The sequence below is a fragment of the Schistocerca americana genome, chromosome 10 (assembly GCF_021461395.2).
Source record: "Schistocerca americana isolate TAMUIC-IGC-003095 chromosome 10, iqSchAmer2.1, whole genome shotgun sequence".
NCBI classification, from domain to species: Eukaryota; Metazoa; Arthropoda; class Insecta; order Orthoptera; family Acrididae; genus Schistocerca; species Schistocerca americana.
Genome location: NC_060128.1, coordinates 111,912,795 through 111,930,883, shown reverse-complemented (window position 1 = coordinate 111,930,883; position 18,089 = coordinate 111,912,795). Strand labels below are relative to the sequence as shown.

Sequence of the window (18,089 nt, the reverse complement as noted above, 5' to 3'; positions counted from 1 at the left end):
ACCCCCTAGATTTTTATCTAAGGCAGCATCTGAAAAGTGCTGTATATGTTGAACCAGTTCCTGATGTGCAGACCCTTCAACAGTGTGTTCACAATGCCTGTGACACTATTTGGAGAGAGGCTGGAGCACACGAAAACGTATGGCAATCCATGATGTGACATGTGAACCCATGCATTACATCCCATGGAGGCCACTTTAAACATCTAATGCAATGTGGATTTGATGCAGCTGTCTCCTGTGTTCCGGGATGATTCGTTGTCACTGCACACACACCGTCCATCTCTGGACACATGTTCATACGACATTTTTTCCTCCATTTCCAGTCAGGAATCTGACTCTGCAGTTTGTCCATTTTATTAATGTTCAACCTGCATATTGTGTTTGAGAAGAGAAAGGTTGTATTAGCAAAACTGAAATGACTGCCCAATGTATTACGTGTTCCTTGACATACTTATCTTATGCAGTGATTATGGGTAAAAAACTGATGATACCTGACAATACAGCACTACAATATGAGAAGATAACATGCTGAATTTGTAGGTGGCAGAAATGTCCATCTATGAGAAAGCAAGATGTGAAGAGGGCACAGATTTCTGATAGAAAAAAAAATAAAAAATTAATTAATTAATTTAAAAAATTTTTTAAATGCAAAGTTTATAGTAATACAGATACTGTTGCTCAGGCGGAAGGGAGTCTTTCACAACCTAGCTATAAAACAAGTGGAATCAATACAAACAACTCTGGAGTGGAAGAGACAACTTCAACTTATTGTTAATTTCTTTTGCACAGATACATGAAAATTTGTGCTGATAAGCCTATTGGCATTCATTTTTGATATGCCTATTGGGATTCATTCTGTATAAATCTCCCAAAAATATAAGTCTTTTTTCCGTATTGTTTCCACTGTTTCTCCTTTGTATTTTGCTAGAGCAGTTAGTCAAAACATTACAATCACTGCCCACCACAAGATCAAACGGTGCCCGGTGGTGTTGTGGACACATGATGCAGGAAAGAAGGTATGTAAGAGAAACAGAAATGACTGAGGGATAATTACTGCATTAATGTTGTTGTTTGTTGTTGTTGTGGTCTTCAGTCCTGAGACTGGTTTGATGCAGCTCTCCATGCTAATCTATCCTGTGCAAGCTCCTTCATCTCCCAGTACCTACTGCAACCTACATCCTTCTGAATCTGTTTAGTGTATTCATCTCTTGGTCTACCTCTACGATTTTTACCCTCCACGCTGCCCTCCAATGCTAAAATTGTGATCCCTTGATGCCTCAGGACATGTCCTACCAACCGATCCCTTCTTCTGGTCACGTTGTGCCACAAACTTCTCTTCTCCCCAATCCTATTCAATACCTCCTCATTAGTTATGTGATCTACCCACTTAATCTTCAACATTCTTCAGTAGCACCACATTTCGAAAGCTTCTATTTTCTTCTTGTCCAAACTATTTATTGTCCATGTTTCACTTCGATACATGGCTACACTCCATACAAATACTTTCAGAAAGGACTTCCTGACACTTAAGTCTATACTCGATGTTAACAAATTTCTCTTCTTCAAAAACGCTTTCCTTGCCATTGCCAGTCTACATTTTATATCCTCTTTACTTTGACCATCATCAGTTATTTTGCTCCCCAAATAGCAAAACTCCTTTATTACTTCAAGTGTCTCATTTCCTAATCTAATTCCCTCAGCATCACCAGGCTTAATTCGACTACATTCCATTATCCTCGTTTTGCTTTTGTTCATGTTCATCTTATACCCTCCTTTCATGACACTGTCCATTCCGTTCAACTGCTCTTCCAAGTCCTTTCCTGCCTCTGACAGAATTACAATGTCATCGGCGAATCCCAAAGTTTTTATTTCTTCTCCCTGGATTTTAATACCTACTCCAAACTTTTCTTTTGTTTCCTTGCCTGCTTGCTCAATATACAGATTGAATAACATTGGGGAGAGGCTACAACCCTGTCTCACTCCCTTCCCAACCACTGCTTCCCTTTCATGCCCCTCGACTCTTATAACTGCCATCTGGTTTCTGTACAAATTGTAAATAGCCTTTCGCTCCCTGTATTTTACTCCTGCCACCTTCAGAATTTGAAAGAGAGTATTCCAGTCAACATTGTCAAAAGCTTTCTCTAAGTCTACAAATGCTAGAAACGTAGGTTTGCCTTTCCTTAATCTTTCTTCTAAGATAAGTCGTAAGGTCAGTATTGCCTCACGTGTTCCAACATTGCTACGGAATCCAAACTGATCTTCCCCGAGGTCAGTTTCTACCAGTTTTTCCATTCATCTGTAAATAATTTGCGTTAGTATTTCGCTGCTGTGACTTATTAAACTGATAGTTCGGTAATTTTCACATCTGTCAACACCTGCTTTCTTTGGGATTGGAATTATTATATTCCTCTTGAAATCTGAGGGTTTTTCGCCTGTCTCGTACACCTTGCTCACCAGATGGTAGAGTTTTGTCAGGACTGGCTCTCCCAAGGCCATCAGTAGTTCTAATGGAATGTTGTCTACTCCCGGGGCCTTGTTTCGACTGAGGTCTTTCAGTGCTCTGTCAAACTCTTCACGCTGTATCATATCTCCCATTTCATCTTCATCTACATCCTCTTCCATTTCCATAATATTGTCCTCAAGTACATCGCCCTTGTATAGACCCTCTATATACTCCTTCCACCTTTTTGCTTTCCCCTCTTTGCTTAGAACTGGGTTTCCATCTGAGCTCTTGATATTCATACAAGTGGCTCTCTTTTCTCCGAAGGTCTCTTTAATTTTCCTGTAGGCTGTATGTATCTTACCCCTAGTGAGATAAGCCTCTACATCCTTACATTTGTCCTCTAGCCATGCCTGCTTAGCCATTTTGCACTTCCTGTCGATCTCATTTTTGAGACGTTTGTAACTGCATTAATATGGGCCACAAATGGAAAATACACTGATGGCTAAGCACCTGGGAACAAGCATCTCAGACGCAGCAAAGCTGGTCAGATGTTTGGATGTTACTGTCATGAGCATTTATGGAAACCAATTGAAAGATGGTGAATTCACGAATAGGTGACAATGTTTCGTACATCCACACCTTGTCATAGAGTGTGGAGGTCAGAGGCTTGCCTGTGCTGTAAAGCAATAAAGGTAGTGTCTGTGTCAGGTGCAGGCACAAGTTTTTCGGAACACACTGTTCACTGCGCATTGTCGAGTAAGTGGCTCTGTACCAGATGACACGTTTGTTTCCAATTCACCCAATTACACTGTCAATTATAATTGCAGTGGGCAAAGGATCACTGTGATTAGAATGTGGATCAATGCAAATGTATCCCCTGTCAGATGGGTCATGTTTCTCATTACACCAGGTTAACGGTCGCACACAGAAAAGTCGTCATTCAGGCAAATGGCTGCTCGAAGCATGTAACACACCACGGACGCATGTGCTACTTTTGTGAGCTATGGGGACATTCAATTAACCCTGCCTGTGATAGTAACTGAGGGCACTACGACAGCTGTGAACTATGTGAACAATATGGCGGACCACCTGCATCCCTTCATGCTTGATGTCTTCCTCACTTGTGATGGCACTTTCCAGCATCACAAGGCCGGATCATGCTACAGTGGCTTGAGGTGCACAAAAGTGAAATCACTGTAACGTCTTGGCCATCAAATTCAGGCAGTCTGAACTTGCTGGAACTCAATTTGAATGCTATAAGGTGCCAGCTTTGAGGCCACAAAACACCAGCTACAATTTATTAGAATGATATGACCTGTGGACACACATCTGGTACCACACGTACCCAGAGCCCAACCAAGGACTTGTCAAATTCATGGCATGTATGAGGGTAATCCCGAAAGTAAGGTCTCCTATTTTTTTATAAGTACAGAACTCTGTTTGTGTGGCAGTTGGTCACACTGTTATAAAGAATGCTTCGCGTGCTGTGTGTAAGAACTTTCTGAACAGCATGGCGGCAAACTAGTATGACATGGGCATACAAAAACTGGCACAGTGTCTACAAAAATGCATCGACAGAAATGGTGATTATGTCAAAAAATAGCTAAATGTTCAAGCTGTAAACTGATGTAAACCATTGCAGAAATAAACATGTCTATGTACTTATAAAAAAAATAGGAGACCTTACTTTTGGGATTACCCTCATATTTGAAAATTTGGCAGAAGCAGAAATACAAGTCAGTCTCTTGGAACAGGTGGCACTGGAATAGCTTTAAGAATCTATGCAGAGGAAACAAAATTTATCACTAATATAAAAAAGCAGTATTTTTACAGACTGACGTTGTTCAAATAGAAAAATTTCAAGTATCTAGGAGTGATAATTCAAGAAAAATTTGTGAGAAAAATCTTCCGTATATGAAAAGATTCACGAAGTTGGACTATCAAAAAATATTTACAGTAAAAAGTGCATATCAAGAAATGCAAAAGTAATGTATGCCCATGTCATACCAGCTCGCTGCCATGCTGTTCAGAAATTTATGAACCTCTTCTTTCACCTTGTCATCGGAGCTGAATCTCTTTCTGACCAAATGTTCTTTTAACTTAGGGAACAGGTGATAGTCACTGAGCGCCAAGTCAGGACTATAGGGTGGGTGGGTAATTATGTTCCACTGAAACTGTTGCAGGAGAGCAACGGTTTGCCTAGCGATGTGTGGGTGAGCGTTGTCATGGAGAATGTGTACACCCTCACTCAACATTCCTCTTCTCTGGTTCTGAATTGCCCGTATGAGTTTTTTCAGAGTCTCACATTACCTTCCAGGGTTAATTGTGGTCCTAGTGGGCATACAGTTGACCAACAATACCCCTTTCCGATCCCAAAAAACGGTTGTCATGACTTTACCGACAGACTGTGTTTGTTTGAATTTCCGTGGCTTTGGTGAAGGAGGATGCCACCACTGGCGTGATTGTTGCTTGGTCTCAGGTGTAAACTGGTATGTCCAGGTTTCGTCACCCCTGACAATTGAGTCCAGAAAGTTGACCTGTTCAGCTGCAAGGTGGTGAAGAAATGCGCAGGAAGCATCAACTCATTGCCACGTGTGGTCCTCAGTCAGCATGCATGGCATCCATCTTGCACACACCTTTTGGTAGTTCAATGTTTCCATTAAAATTCTGTGAGTGGTGCTTCAGGAAACCTCAGGAACCAACATGCAGAGGTCATCCAGAGTGATCTTCATGCATGCTTTGCTCAACCTTCAACACTGTCTCCTCAGAAACTGATGGTCTCCCACTCCTTTGTTTGTGATGAATTTAGGTCCGACCAGCTGCAAACTCTCTACACCACTTACGAACTTTTTTGACATCCATGCACGACTCACCATACACTTCTGTCAATTGGCGAAGGATTTCAATTGGCACAGTGCCATTTGCGTTCAAAAACCAAATGACGGTAACATCCAACGGGAGCTCCATTCACAGCAGCTGCCAAGCCAAGACTGAGCGCCTCAGCATGGCGTGCGCATGGGTACACACAGCGCGTGAAGCACTCTTCATAACAATGTGACCAACTGCCACACAAACAGAGTTCTATACTTATAAAAAATAGGAGACCTTACTTTTGGGATTACCCTCGTAGTAGAGCTATATCATTTGCAAATCCTAGGCAGCTTATTTCAATATACTGCTTCTTTATTCCCAGTTTTATTCGTGATATTTGATATTCCTTTACCTGTTCCTTCTAAATTCTTAGTAATTTCCTCTAATACATAGTTGAAGAGGACTGGAGATAAGCAATCAAGTGTCCTACATCTGTATTTATTTTAAATGGCTTAGAAATTTTGCCTGTGTGTTTTTTTGGAATTTTGCGAATCAGATTTGCCAGTTTAGTTTTAACTTACACTATTTTATTCAATAAAAGATTTTCATTTAAGGGTCATCTTACATTTACAGATGGAGCCTCGGCTATTGAGGTTTTGTACAAATGTATTTTGAAGTGTTTCGAAGGGTAGGGCTTAGCAAACAATACTTTCATTCAAATAGGCTGAAGATTTCCTGATATGCATAAGTACTTGATACAGTATTGATCTTGTCCCAACAATCATGTGACGTCTGACCCACAGCATTATTGCAATGGATGGATATGCGAGAAACTATGAACTAGGCACCACACCAATGTAATGCTCTGCTTAAAAAATTGACAATTTTGTGAAAAAGGAGGAAATAGCATTAAATTCTATCAACTCACAAACTTTTATTATATTTGAATAGGCCTGCAATAGAAGTTCTCGTACATGTATGGATACTGCGTACATATATTTATGCTGCTTTTTAAATAAACGTATGATTCAAAGGAAAAAATCTTGTCCTTCAAAGACCATTATATGATTCTGAACCCAAGTTAAGTATTTTATTTTGTTATGAGAAACTGATGAGTTACGAAGTGTGTTGAAAATCAAAATTCATTAGCTGTTCATATACTAGAATATCAAGGGAAAATATTATCATCTTTTAATCAGCTTAAAAACAAGATGATGACATTGAGATGAAACGAGAAAGAAAATTAATTCAGAATTAAATGTCTAACAAATGAAACAAATCACATTAAACTTACAGTAATTGTTATCACAAGAATAAATTATGGTAGAGAAATTGTGATTTCAACCTTTCACTTATATATTAGTTGCTGTTGTTACATATGACCTGCACTCTAGAAGATATAGTTGACCGTGTTTCATTGTTGCTCAAGCACACAGCTTTGCGGGAGAACAGTGACACAAGCTTAGCTGAGAACTATATTGAGTGTGGGAAGAGGAGTGGTAAGCGGGCAGCAAGTTTTGTTTTGGTGTCAACCATAGCAACGTATACCACATACATTGGCTTTTTAAGAACTTCTACCATGTTTATATTGCAATTTGTCTGCCTCCATTTGTACTCTGAATTGAAGTGACTTTAAAATTGGCCAGATATTCAACAATAGCACACATTTCTGCAGGAGATGGTAAAAGTCTTGACTGGGACCAGTGGTGTAGTTATGTGTTTTGTGCAGCAATGCTGTGGATGCTTGCTGTGTGGTATGATGCGAATGATGCGGGGTGTGTCAGCTACCAGCTCTACACACACAATGAGAAAGCATCGGACAGACGATCTGTTTCTGTAGCAAAAAACATTGTAACATTCTCACGACAGTATATAAGTGAAATCTGCAGGGTGTTTCATCACAATGTATTTGGAAGCAGCAGCGAAATATCTGTGGCATTGAAGAAGTTCCACATTTGTCCTGTTAGGATGATGATGATGATGATGATGATGATGATGATGATGATGACGATGACGATGACGATGACGATTTAGAATAGCGGTACCACAGATGACAGGCTAAACAAAAGAAGCAGTGAGGATAAAAATTAATGTAAACAATTTATTTTTGTTAATATTATTTTTATTGTATTATCAAAAAGTAGACAAGCAATAAATGGAATAAGTTTAGAATAGGTATAATGGTGACTTTTTAGGCAGATTACTTACATCAATAAAAGTTTGTAATTTTGATAAGCCAGAACATGATAAAAAATAATTTTTTCTCAAGAAGCCTCTTAAAATAGTGGGGGTGGAGGAAATCGTCTTATACACGGGTAAATATGGTAACTGATAAAAATAAACTGGACTTTCCTGACTATCATCATATTATTACTGTTGTAAAAGAGATTTTTAATTTCTTAAACATTGCTAAGCTGAAGTTTTTACACGCCATAGGTATCTCCACAAATGTGACAAAGTTTTCACTTACAGTAGTTACTATGTGATATTTCTTTTTTTATTTTAAACATAATTATTTCTTTCCACAAAAAGTTTCACTCTGCACGCATTTTAAACTTCCTGGTGGATTAAAACGGTGTGCCGGACCAGATCTCAAACCTCGGATCTTTGGCTTTCGAACGCAAGTGCTCTACCAACTCTCGACCCGGCCTCACACCTTTACTTCTACCAGTACCTCAACACCTGCTTTCCAGACTTCCTATGAGAGTGAGTTGTGCTTGGATAAGTCAGTTGGTAAGGCACTTATACTTGTTCGAGCCCAACACACAGTTTTAATCAGCTAGGAAGCTGCAAACCGGTGCACATTCCGTTGTAGAGCAAACATTCATTCTGGAAACAATCCCACAGGTTGTGGCTATGTCATGTCTCTCCAGACTCTTTCTTCCAGGAGTGCTAGTCCTACAAGGTAAGCAGGAGAACTTATGAGTAGTTTGGAAGTCAGGGGAATGAGGTACTGCTCGAAGTAAAGCTGTGAGGATAGATCGCAAGTTGAGCTCGAATAGTTCGGTCGGTAGAGCATTTGCCAGCAAAAGACAAAGATCCCATGCTTGTGTCACAGTCAGTGATCATTCCTTGTCAGTGATCATTCCTTGCTTTGTACAACAATTGGTTATCTGTTGCTAAAAGTCAAAATAAATGCACAAATAAAAAAATATAACTCCTGTGGAATTGCTGGAGGAAAGCTAGGACTCATGGAACCTTGCAAACATGTCTCTGTCCTGCTGACTGATTTTATTACAAAACAGATGGCACACTTTATATACATTTGTATACTCTCAGATGTACAGCCCGGTGTAACATCAAAACTGTTCAGGGGGGTGTTGTTATCATATTAGACAGTAAATAAAAATTAGGAAAGGTTACAAGCCAGCTAAGGCTGACTGACACGTGGTCCATAGATTACATACATTACAGGGCTGTTATATGCTTTTTGATGTACTGATCTTTTTGTAATGTAAGTACACATCCTCTCTCGTGAGCAGAGAGATACCCAGACACACCCATCCATCTGTGCTGTTACACGTGGGTATATGTGACTTTATCAGCCACAGATGAGGGTTGTCTTCCCCCATTTCTGTTTGTTGTTCCTGTCTTTGGTTTTCCATTACTGTAACATCCATAACCCATTAATTTTATTTAAATGTAGGTTATGTAGATCAGACCAAAGAGCTCAATCTTTTGGAAAGGAACATTAATTCCACAGTTACAATATGAAAATTAGTAATGAAAACAGTAAAAGTTATGAACAATGGTAAAAATTACCTGCATTTAAACTTATACGTTCCTCACTCACCTAAATGGTCTTCAATTTTTTTTTCTCCAGGCAATAATGACAACGCGTGGACAATTTCACCAATTGCAAGCACAGCACCATGGCGAGCTTTCATGTCAATAGATAAGGTTTGCATCAGGAGTTTATCCATCACTGCAGTTGCCGTATACTCTGGTGCTCTAGGTGTCAAGTTGTGCAGTGCCTAGAGGGAAAATCTTACATCTTAACAAATTCATCTTGCAATATAATACAACACATACAAATACATCCCCCCCTCCCCTCTCTCTCTCTCTCTCTCTCTCTCTCTCTCTCTCTCTCTGTGTGTGTGTGTGTGTGTGTGTGTGTTTGTTTGTTTCAGACGCGCATGCACGTGAGTGCATGCAAAATAAGTTACTGGTAACCCCTGCAATTGTTTTCAGTTGTAATGTAATCCCCGAGTCAAGAGGAACATTCACTTGAAAAGAAGAATAAAATTACAAGGACAAAATGGCTGGTCAGTACTTATTTTGAGAATGTAAGACTAAGTACTGCCAATATACAGGACAAAGAATAAAAAGCATGACATCTTGCCACCCTCCAAGACCTCATCACTTTTTCCTCTCCCCCCTCCCCCACCTTCTCTGTTCTTTCTCCTATCTCCTTTTCCACTTTCCCCATCGTTATTAAGTATTGATTTCATTTATCATTTCTCTTCCTCTCTATCACCTTTAATTCTCATCCCGTCCTCCTATCAGCATTGGACTGAAGCTTGTACAGTGCTTACTAATGCAGAGTGAATAGTAAACAACTTGACCCACAGCTGTGCAGATGGTGTGGCAAATAGGGTGGACAATGGTCACGGGAAGGGCTTGACATGTAAGGTCACAACATAGTAGAAGATGTTTGACAGCTGAAGCCTTTGCACAAATACATATTTAACATAACTTAGATTACAACTGAGGAATCTGCAACTGATTGTTATGTCAGTACCATCAATTATTCAACAAATGTAAATGTTCAAAGGTGTCGTTTACTATGATATTCACAATGTAAAATGAATAATACATGTCACGTGAAAATTATGGATCAGTTCCCTGTTCATCAATATTACCTAAATATTAAGTTCCAACTGTCATCTGCTACACACCTACAGAGTAACAAGTTATATATTCAGCTTTTTCTGTGTGCTGTGTGCTAGGATGGGCAGGATGTGTGCATGCTATGTGCGGACACAGGAGGAGCTGGTTGCAGTTCACAAACAGCTGAAGGCACTGTCTTCAGTTTTCTGCCTACGGGTGTAGTGGTGGCAGAGCATTGGGCCAGTCACATGGAACACCTCAGATGTTACTTGTTTCACCCACAGGCTCTGCTGCCAAGGCACCTTCCAGTGGACCTGTCATGGGGAACCCATCCTCACCACAGAGTGAGTGACAGCTGGTAACGAGTGTGCGATGCTTGAAATCGTGGGCCAATATTGATGCTGGCCTTGCTTATTCTCCCTGTTCATGAGCAGGTGGCTGCTCCTTCAGCAGGGTGCAAGCAGGCACACATGGGCAGAGTTTGCTAGTTATCAGGAGCTCTAAGTTAGGCACGTTGTGAAGCCCCCTAGGGAGACAGCATTCAGAGCTGGAAAAGAAGGTCAATGTGCCTTCAGTATTTCTGCTGAGGGGCCTCATCCGAGATGTGGAGGCGGCCATGTCTGCAACTATCGAGCATGTAGAGTGCAGTCGTCTGTAAGTTGTGACTCTCACTGTCTCCAGTAACACATGTCGCCTGGCTTCTGTGGCCATTCTCAGTTCACACAGGCCGCTGGTAGAGGTGATGAAAGCTGCCAGCAGAGCTCACAATTGGCACCATTGTTTGCTGGGTATGAAAGGGGTCCTATGATTTAGAGCCAATGGGGGAGTCTCAACCAAAGGCTCTGCCAAGTATATGACGGTCTTGGGAGCAGATTTCCAGACCTGCATTGTAAGACTCCCCTTGACAGATCAGGTATTTAGGTAGCAAGGTACTTCTGGAGTGCACACTGGACTTTTTTTATGCTGGGTGGTTGTTTGAGGTACTCTGACGGACACTCGTCAGTCGACATGCAGACTGCGAAATCAGACTGCATTCAGGGTAAAGATGCTTCGACTCTCAAAAATCAGTAAACTGTCAAAGTACTCGTAACAGATTTATCGAATTTGCTGCCCCCCAGAAAACTTTTCACACTGAAATTATTCCCGGAACCGAGAAGTGGCTGAAAACTGATGCAGAAATTTCTGATATATTTAGCGAGTCATGGAACATATACTTGTCTCTAATGAGGTTGATTTTGAGTGTGACTATGAAGCTATCTGGATGCCTATAACAGTTGTGGAGAGTATTTTAGTAATATTGCATTTCATACATAATGACAGGCAGTATCTACTGCAGTAATAAGTGAATTACTTACTTTCATTGATAAAATTTCGATGTTATTCAGAAAAGTTGTGTTCTTTATGGGAAATCCTTTAATTAAGAGACAAAATGAAGAGTGCTCAAATTGCACAGGTTGGCAGGCAGGAGTCAATTGAGGCAGCCACCAGTTTGGAAAAAGAGAAAATATTAGACTATGCAATGGAAAGTCCAGGATGGAATAACAACAATATTATGTAAAGAATAAATTGCTACTCACCACATAGAGGAGCCACTGAGTGGCAGACAGCCACAAGGAAAAGAGTGCTAGACATGCAAACTACTTCTGAAGTAGATAAACACACACACACACACACACACACACACACACACACATACACACACGACCACTGTCACTGACCAGTGTGGCCAGAACTGTGAAGTGCAATTGCATCTAATGGGACCATCAGGTGTGGGTGCTGAGGGTAAGCAGGCAGCATGGGCAGGGAAGGGAAGGGACAGCAGGGGAGGGGTGAGGGAAGATGTAGTGGTGCTTTGGGAGTGTACAGAGACATGGTGGGGACAGGGTAGGGCTGCTAGGTGCAGTCGAGAGGGGGAAGTAGAGTAGCTGAGAAGTGGAAAGAAAGAGTAGCGGGTGCACTGGTAGAATAGGACGCTGTGTAGTGCTGGAGTGGGAACAAGGAAGGGAGATTTTAGGTGGTGGACTCCGGTTCTTTCTGCCGGTATGAAGTTACTTTTCATGTTGAGGGATCTGGGAAGCAATGGTGAGGTTTGAGATTCAGAAATTTTGGGATGTTAACAGAGGGTTATATTAGGGTAGTGGGGCTGGATAACCACTGATGATGATGACAATGATGATTTGAGGTGAGGTATGCTCAACATCATGGTCATCACTGCCCTGACGAAAAGTCAGCATGCCAATCTCATGGGTGGGGACGAAGGCTGTCCCCACATGTGGGGCAGGTAATAATGTATTAAAGTCTGCCTCCCTTCCTCACCAATTTAGGCATTCACCACTCCTGTAACACTGGAATCAGTATCTGTGAGGATGGTGGGCAGATTGCCATTGAGACTGAGGCCTGCCCTAAAATCAGGATATAGGACACAAGTTGCCAAAATATGCTGAACTGAAAGTGGCAAACATCACAGAATGGTGGATCCTCCCACCAGAGGAGAGAGCCTTATGTTAAAGGGCTACATCCGATGCACAGTCTGGTAAGCAGAACCTCCACCCAGCGTTGAGGCTGGCATGAAGTCCCCATGCCTTTCTGTCCTCTGCAACCATTCAGTCTCCCACTGACGCCTGATGCATCTGTCAGAAAATGAGATGATGGTGCGCAATGGGGTGGGGCACTGATGGACAGCACCATCCCAACATGCTTCCTTGGCAGCTTTGTCAGCCCCGTTGTTTCCCTGTATCCCGATGTAGCCAGGTACCCAGCTATATATCACAACCTTGCCATGGTGTTGGGGCCATAGTAAGGAGTCATGGATGAGTTTAATCAGCTGGTCTACTGGATACATTTGGTAAAGAGCCCGCAGTGCACTAAGCAAATCAGAACAGATAAGATATCTTGTAAGGTGTTGTCTGTATTCCTCTCCAGTGACATCAAAATGCCATATAATTTCACATCATAATTTATAAATTGTTCGGGAAGATAAACTTCAAAAACCTTATCAGTAAAAACAGCAGAACAACTGAGGACATTCTCTTACTGGGATCCATCTGTATAAAAAACGATAAAATTGTGGTACGTACTTAAAATGGATGAAAACAAAGTTGTAAAAACATCATCTGGAGAACAAATTTTCTTTTACTGTGTCAAGCTTAAAATCACTTGGGCCACTGAAGACACCAAGGCGGAAATGCATTCCATCTCTGGCTATGTGTTTTGATGCCTGATAGATCCCGACCATTGAGACAGTCTGGAGCATGTACCCCAAATGGTTTGGGCGCATGGGACCGATTCCTGAACAGCCGTTCAATGGTGGGTTGGACCACTGCACTGAATGCCAATGACTGAGGTGACGGTGAGATTTTCAGTGCCTGTTGAGCCAAAAGGATACAGCACCACATCCAGAGTGGTGGTTCACCAGCATCTGCACACTGACTCGAAACTGGGCTGGTCCGAAAGGCTCCAGTCAATATCCAAATGCCCTCATGGTGGGTGGCACCTAACATTTTGAGATAGGACGTATGGGCTGATCCGCAGACCACGCTACCATAATCTAAATGTGATTAAACAAATGCCCAATAAAACTGCAGGAGGCAAGAACTGTCAGCTCCCCACATTTTTCCACTAAGGCATTTCAAAATATTCAATAAGGCATTTCAAAATATTCAATTACTGGAAGCCCTTTGTTGATAGATCTTTTAGGTGTGGGAACCAAGTTAATACTGAGTCAAATAATAAACCCAAAAAGTGCAGTTTCTTGCAAACATAAAATATCACCCCCCTCCCCATTGTGAGCACTGGTTGGTTAAAACTGACACAAGTAGTCTCCTTGGGTGAGAACTGAAAACCAGTTATCCTGGTCCTTGGTCATCAGTCTTCTGAATGGTTTGATGTGCCTCGCCACAAATTCCTCTCCTGCGCTAACTTCTTCATCTCAAAAGTAGCTCTCGCAACCTACGTCTTCAATTATTTGCGGGATGTATTCCAATCTCTGTCTTCCTTTACAGTTTTTGCCCTCTACAGCTCCCTCTAGTACCATGGAAGTCATTCCCCACATCTTAACAGATGTCCTATCATCTTGTCCCTTCTCCTTATCAGTGTTTTCCAAATGTTCCTTTCCTCTCTGATTCTGCACAGAACCTCCTCATTCCTTACCTTATCAGTCCACCTAATTTTCTACATTCGTCTGTAGCACCACATCTCAAATGCTTCGATTCTCTTCTGTTCCAGTTTTCCCCATAGTCCATGTTTCACTACCATACAATGCTGTACTCCAGACGTACATTCTCAGAAATTTCTTCCTGAAATTAAGGCCAATATTTGATATTAGTAGACTTCTCTTGGCCAGGAATGCCCTTTTAACCATTGCTAGTCTGCTTTTGATGTCCCCCTTACTCCGTCCATCATTGGTTATTTTACTGCCTAGGTAGCAGAATTTCTTAATTTCATCTACTTCTTGACCATCAATCCTGATGTTTTCTCGCTGTTCTCATTTCTACTATTCTCATTACCTTCGTATTTCTTTGATTTACTCTCAATCCATACTCTGTTCTCATTATACTGTTCATTCCATTCAGCAGATCATGTAATTCTTCTTCACTTTCACTCAAGAGTAGAACATTATAAAGTCATCCACAAACGAAGAGTATTTGAGAGGGCTCCTGACTGCAGAGAAAATGTCACTGATAGCGATGGCAAACAATGTGACACTACCTTGGGGGACCCTAATCTCTTGAATATAGCAGACAGACAAGGCATCGCCACCATGATATCAAAAATGCCAGTCCTTGAGACAGGATTGGATACGAAGTGGTAGGAATCCACACAGCCCCCGTTCATGAAACTGACGAAGGATGTTGTACCTCCAAGCAGTGTCATATGCTTTTTCGAGGTCAAAAACCACACAAACCAAATGGTATCGGTATAAGGACGACTCCTGTATCACCATCTCCAGCAGAATTAAGTTGCCAAGGGTGGAACAGGAGCACCTGAAACTGCTCTGGAAGCGGCTCAGGTGACCTTAGGATTCGAGCAGTCAGACAAGGTGGCGGTTGACCATGCATTCAAGAGTCTTACCCATACAATTGCTAAGGGCTACACTCTGGTAACTGTTAGAGGTGCTTCGGTCCTTGCCTGGTTTCCAGAATGGAATTAATATTTCCCCTTTCCAAGTTGTGGGGTACTCTCCATCAAACCAGATCTGATTGAAACAAGAGAGGAGCTGTCCTTTCGCTTCAGGGCACAGACGATGCGGCATGACATACTGGATCTCATCACATCCTGCAACAGCGTCTCTGGCTGCAGACAAAGCTAATTCCAGTTCCCATATGGAGAACGGAAGGTTGTAGATGTCCTCATTATGCAAGAAGAAATTGAACTTCCTCATCTCTGCAGTCCTACGGAGCACCTGAAAAGCAGAACCTCATTTGGACGACGTAGTGACAGTAAAGAAACGTTCAGCTAAAACCTGTGCCATGTCTTCTGGCATGCCCACCAAGATCCCATTACTTGACAAGGATAAGGGGAAGTGTACTGCCCTTGCCTGAAATTCGTCTTATTGAGTCCCCCAAACTTGCGCAGTGGAAGCGGACCAATTAATGGAAGTCGTGAATTCCTCCAGGAAGCCCGCTTACATTCTTTTGTCACTCGCCTCGCATGTGCTCTCACAGATCTGAAGGCATGAAGGTTTTTTGTTGTTGGACAGTGTTTGAAGGTCTGCACAGCTGTTCATCTGGCCCTGATCGCCAATCGACAGTCGACATTCCACCAAGGTACAGGCCTGACACGGTTACTAGACCAGGGGATGGACTCAGCAGCAGCCCGTTTGATCTCACAAGTGATGTGGGCCACTGTCTCCTGTGCACAATCCATTTGCTCAAAAATAGCTTGTCGACTTTACTGCAACCAATTGCCCTTTGTACCAGCCATTTGTGTGGTCTGCTGTCAGCCATCATCCTAGTCAGCAGATGGATCCACACTGGGAAGTGGTCACTAGAATGTAAATCTGTAGCCACTTCCTACTGAACTGAGTCTGCAATAGCTGGGGAACAAAACAAAGGCCAATGGCTGAAAAAGACCCTACAGCTGTGGAAAAGCGTGTCATCTGACCCACATTCAGAAGGCAGATATCTCAGAGCGGACAAGTTGCTCAATCATCTGAACCCTGGAGCAAATGGTAGCCGAGCCCTACAGCACATTGTGCGCATTGAAGTCCCCCGCTAGTAGGAATGGTCATGGGAGTGCATCCAAAGTATCATTAGGTGGAAGATAGAAAGAACACACTGTGATATTAAAGGGTGGTAGAACTTTCACGGCAATTGCTTGTATGGTCATGGTAAGAGGGACAGGAGAGAAGTGACATCTGTCATCAATGACCAGGGAAGTCAGGAAGAACGTTAGCAAGTTCCTGGCCCTCCGGTTCATCCGATTGGAAGTTCATACGCTCAATGGTGTAGTCCAGATCAAAGAGGGAGAGAGCTCGCCAATCCGAAGGTTTAACTACCACTTTCTTGGACTTGGAACTACTTTTCGAAGGTCATTCTTCTTTATTTATGAGAGGAGGTGGTGCTTGGATTGCAGGGCTGCTTAGTTGGCTTCTGATCGTGGGCAAAGGTATGATGGTAAGCCCATTGCTGATGGCTTCCGAATGACTTCTGTTTCAAGTGGAGTGTTTCCCCCCATAGGCACACCCACAAAGTGCATATGCTCATACTTGAAGCTATGGTCTGGGTTTGTGTGGAAGCAACACACTTGGTGACTGGCATCTTAAGGGTGGATGCAAAAGAAGTAGCAAAACCCACAGGTTACATAGCTTTGAAATGTTTTTTAGCTTCACCATAGGGTATGCGTCTTTTAACTTTCAACTCCTGAATTTTCCTTTCCTCATTGTAAACCTCACACTTTCTGCTCCACACTGGGTGATCCCCGGAGCAGTTTACACATTCCGGAGCAAGTGCACAAGAATTGCCTGATTCAGGAGCTGAGCCTCCACAACTGCCACACGTAGCCCTCCCATTACATCCCATAGTGGTATGGTCAAATCTTTGACATTTGAAGCATCGTGTTACGTTAGGAACAAATGGGCGAAACTTAAGGCAGATACAACCTGCAAGGGTATGTTCAAGCAATTCCGGAGAACTAAATGTTAGAATAAATGTTGCCAATTTTTCCAATTTGCCAATGACTCTCCTCTTATCGTTCTGCACTTCTGTAACACCCATATTTTTCCATTTTTCCTGTAACTTTGTGGGGACCACCTCAATTATATCAAAGCTAGTACCACATCTTTATCAAAGTTAAGGTTGTTATGCAACTCAGCCTCGACTGGGTATTCACCTAAGGCCTTACACCCCAGAAGCTTAGATATTTTGTTTGAATTAGCAGTTTCAACTAGAAGTGTTACATTAGGAAGTTGTTTGACATTTTTTAGAGACCCAGCAATACCTTTCAATGCCTTGTGGCTATACAAATGGGAGACCTTCTCAAAGGTTCCCCTGTTTGTTTGATTACAATGAAAGTGTTATGGCACCCTAATACCCTGTAACTGTGATTCTGAACCTTTTGTCTGGCACACCTGACCAACCAAGTTCTCTTTGATGAGTGGGTGTAGGTACTACCTGACAGTACACGCGTCCTGTCAGAAGTAGTAGTTTGACGAGACCATTCCATAGGGATCCCATGAGATGCTAGGGAAAGGATTGTCAACTCAGGCAGAGCCTTGCATGCCTGAGCAATTGGAGGGTGGCAGGTGCCCCAGAGGAGACTACTTTACCTCAACAGCCATTCACCTCATCAGCACATAGCACACCCTGGGGATGAGGTTTTTTTTTTTTTTTTATTAGGTGTGTACCTTTCTCACAATCCAGGCAGTGAAGCCAAGGCCCCCAATCTCCAGAAAACACAACATTCCACCAATGCGCCGCATGGTTGGTGCTGAAGCATGCCCAGAGCTTATGGTTAGAGAGGGCTGGCGGTGCTTACCAGTCCCCAGCTCACGAACCCTGGGGTCACC

General features: G+C 42.3%; 1 protein-coding gene across 1 annotated transcript in view; it reads right to left on the bottom strand.

The window, feature by feature from the left end:
- LOC124552512 (tubulin-specific chaperone D) overlaps window positions 1–18,089 on the bottom strand; it is a 192,117-nt gene that overhangs the window by 75,373 nt on the left and 98,655 nt on the right. Inside the window, exon 10 of the mRNA XM_047126801.1 lies at window positions 9,048–9,228. Coding sequence (XP_046982757.1) covers window positions 9,048–9,228 — 181 coding nt within the window. The remainder of the gene's footprint in view (window positions 1–9,047; window positions 9,229–18,089) is intronic.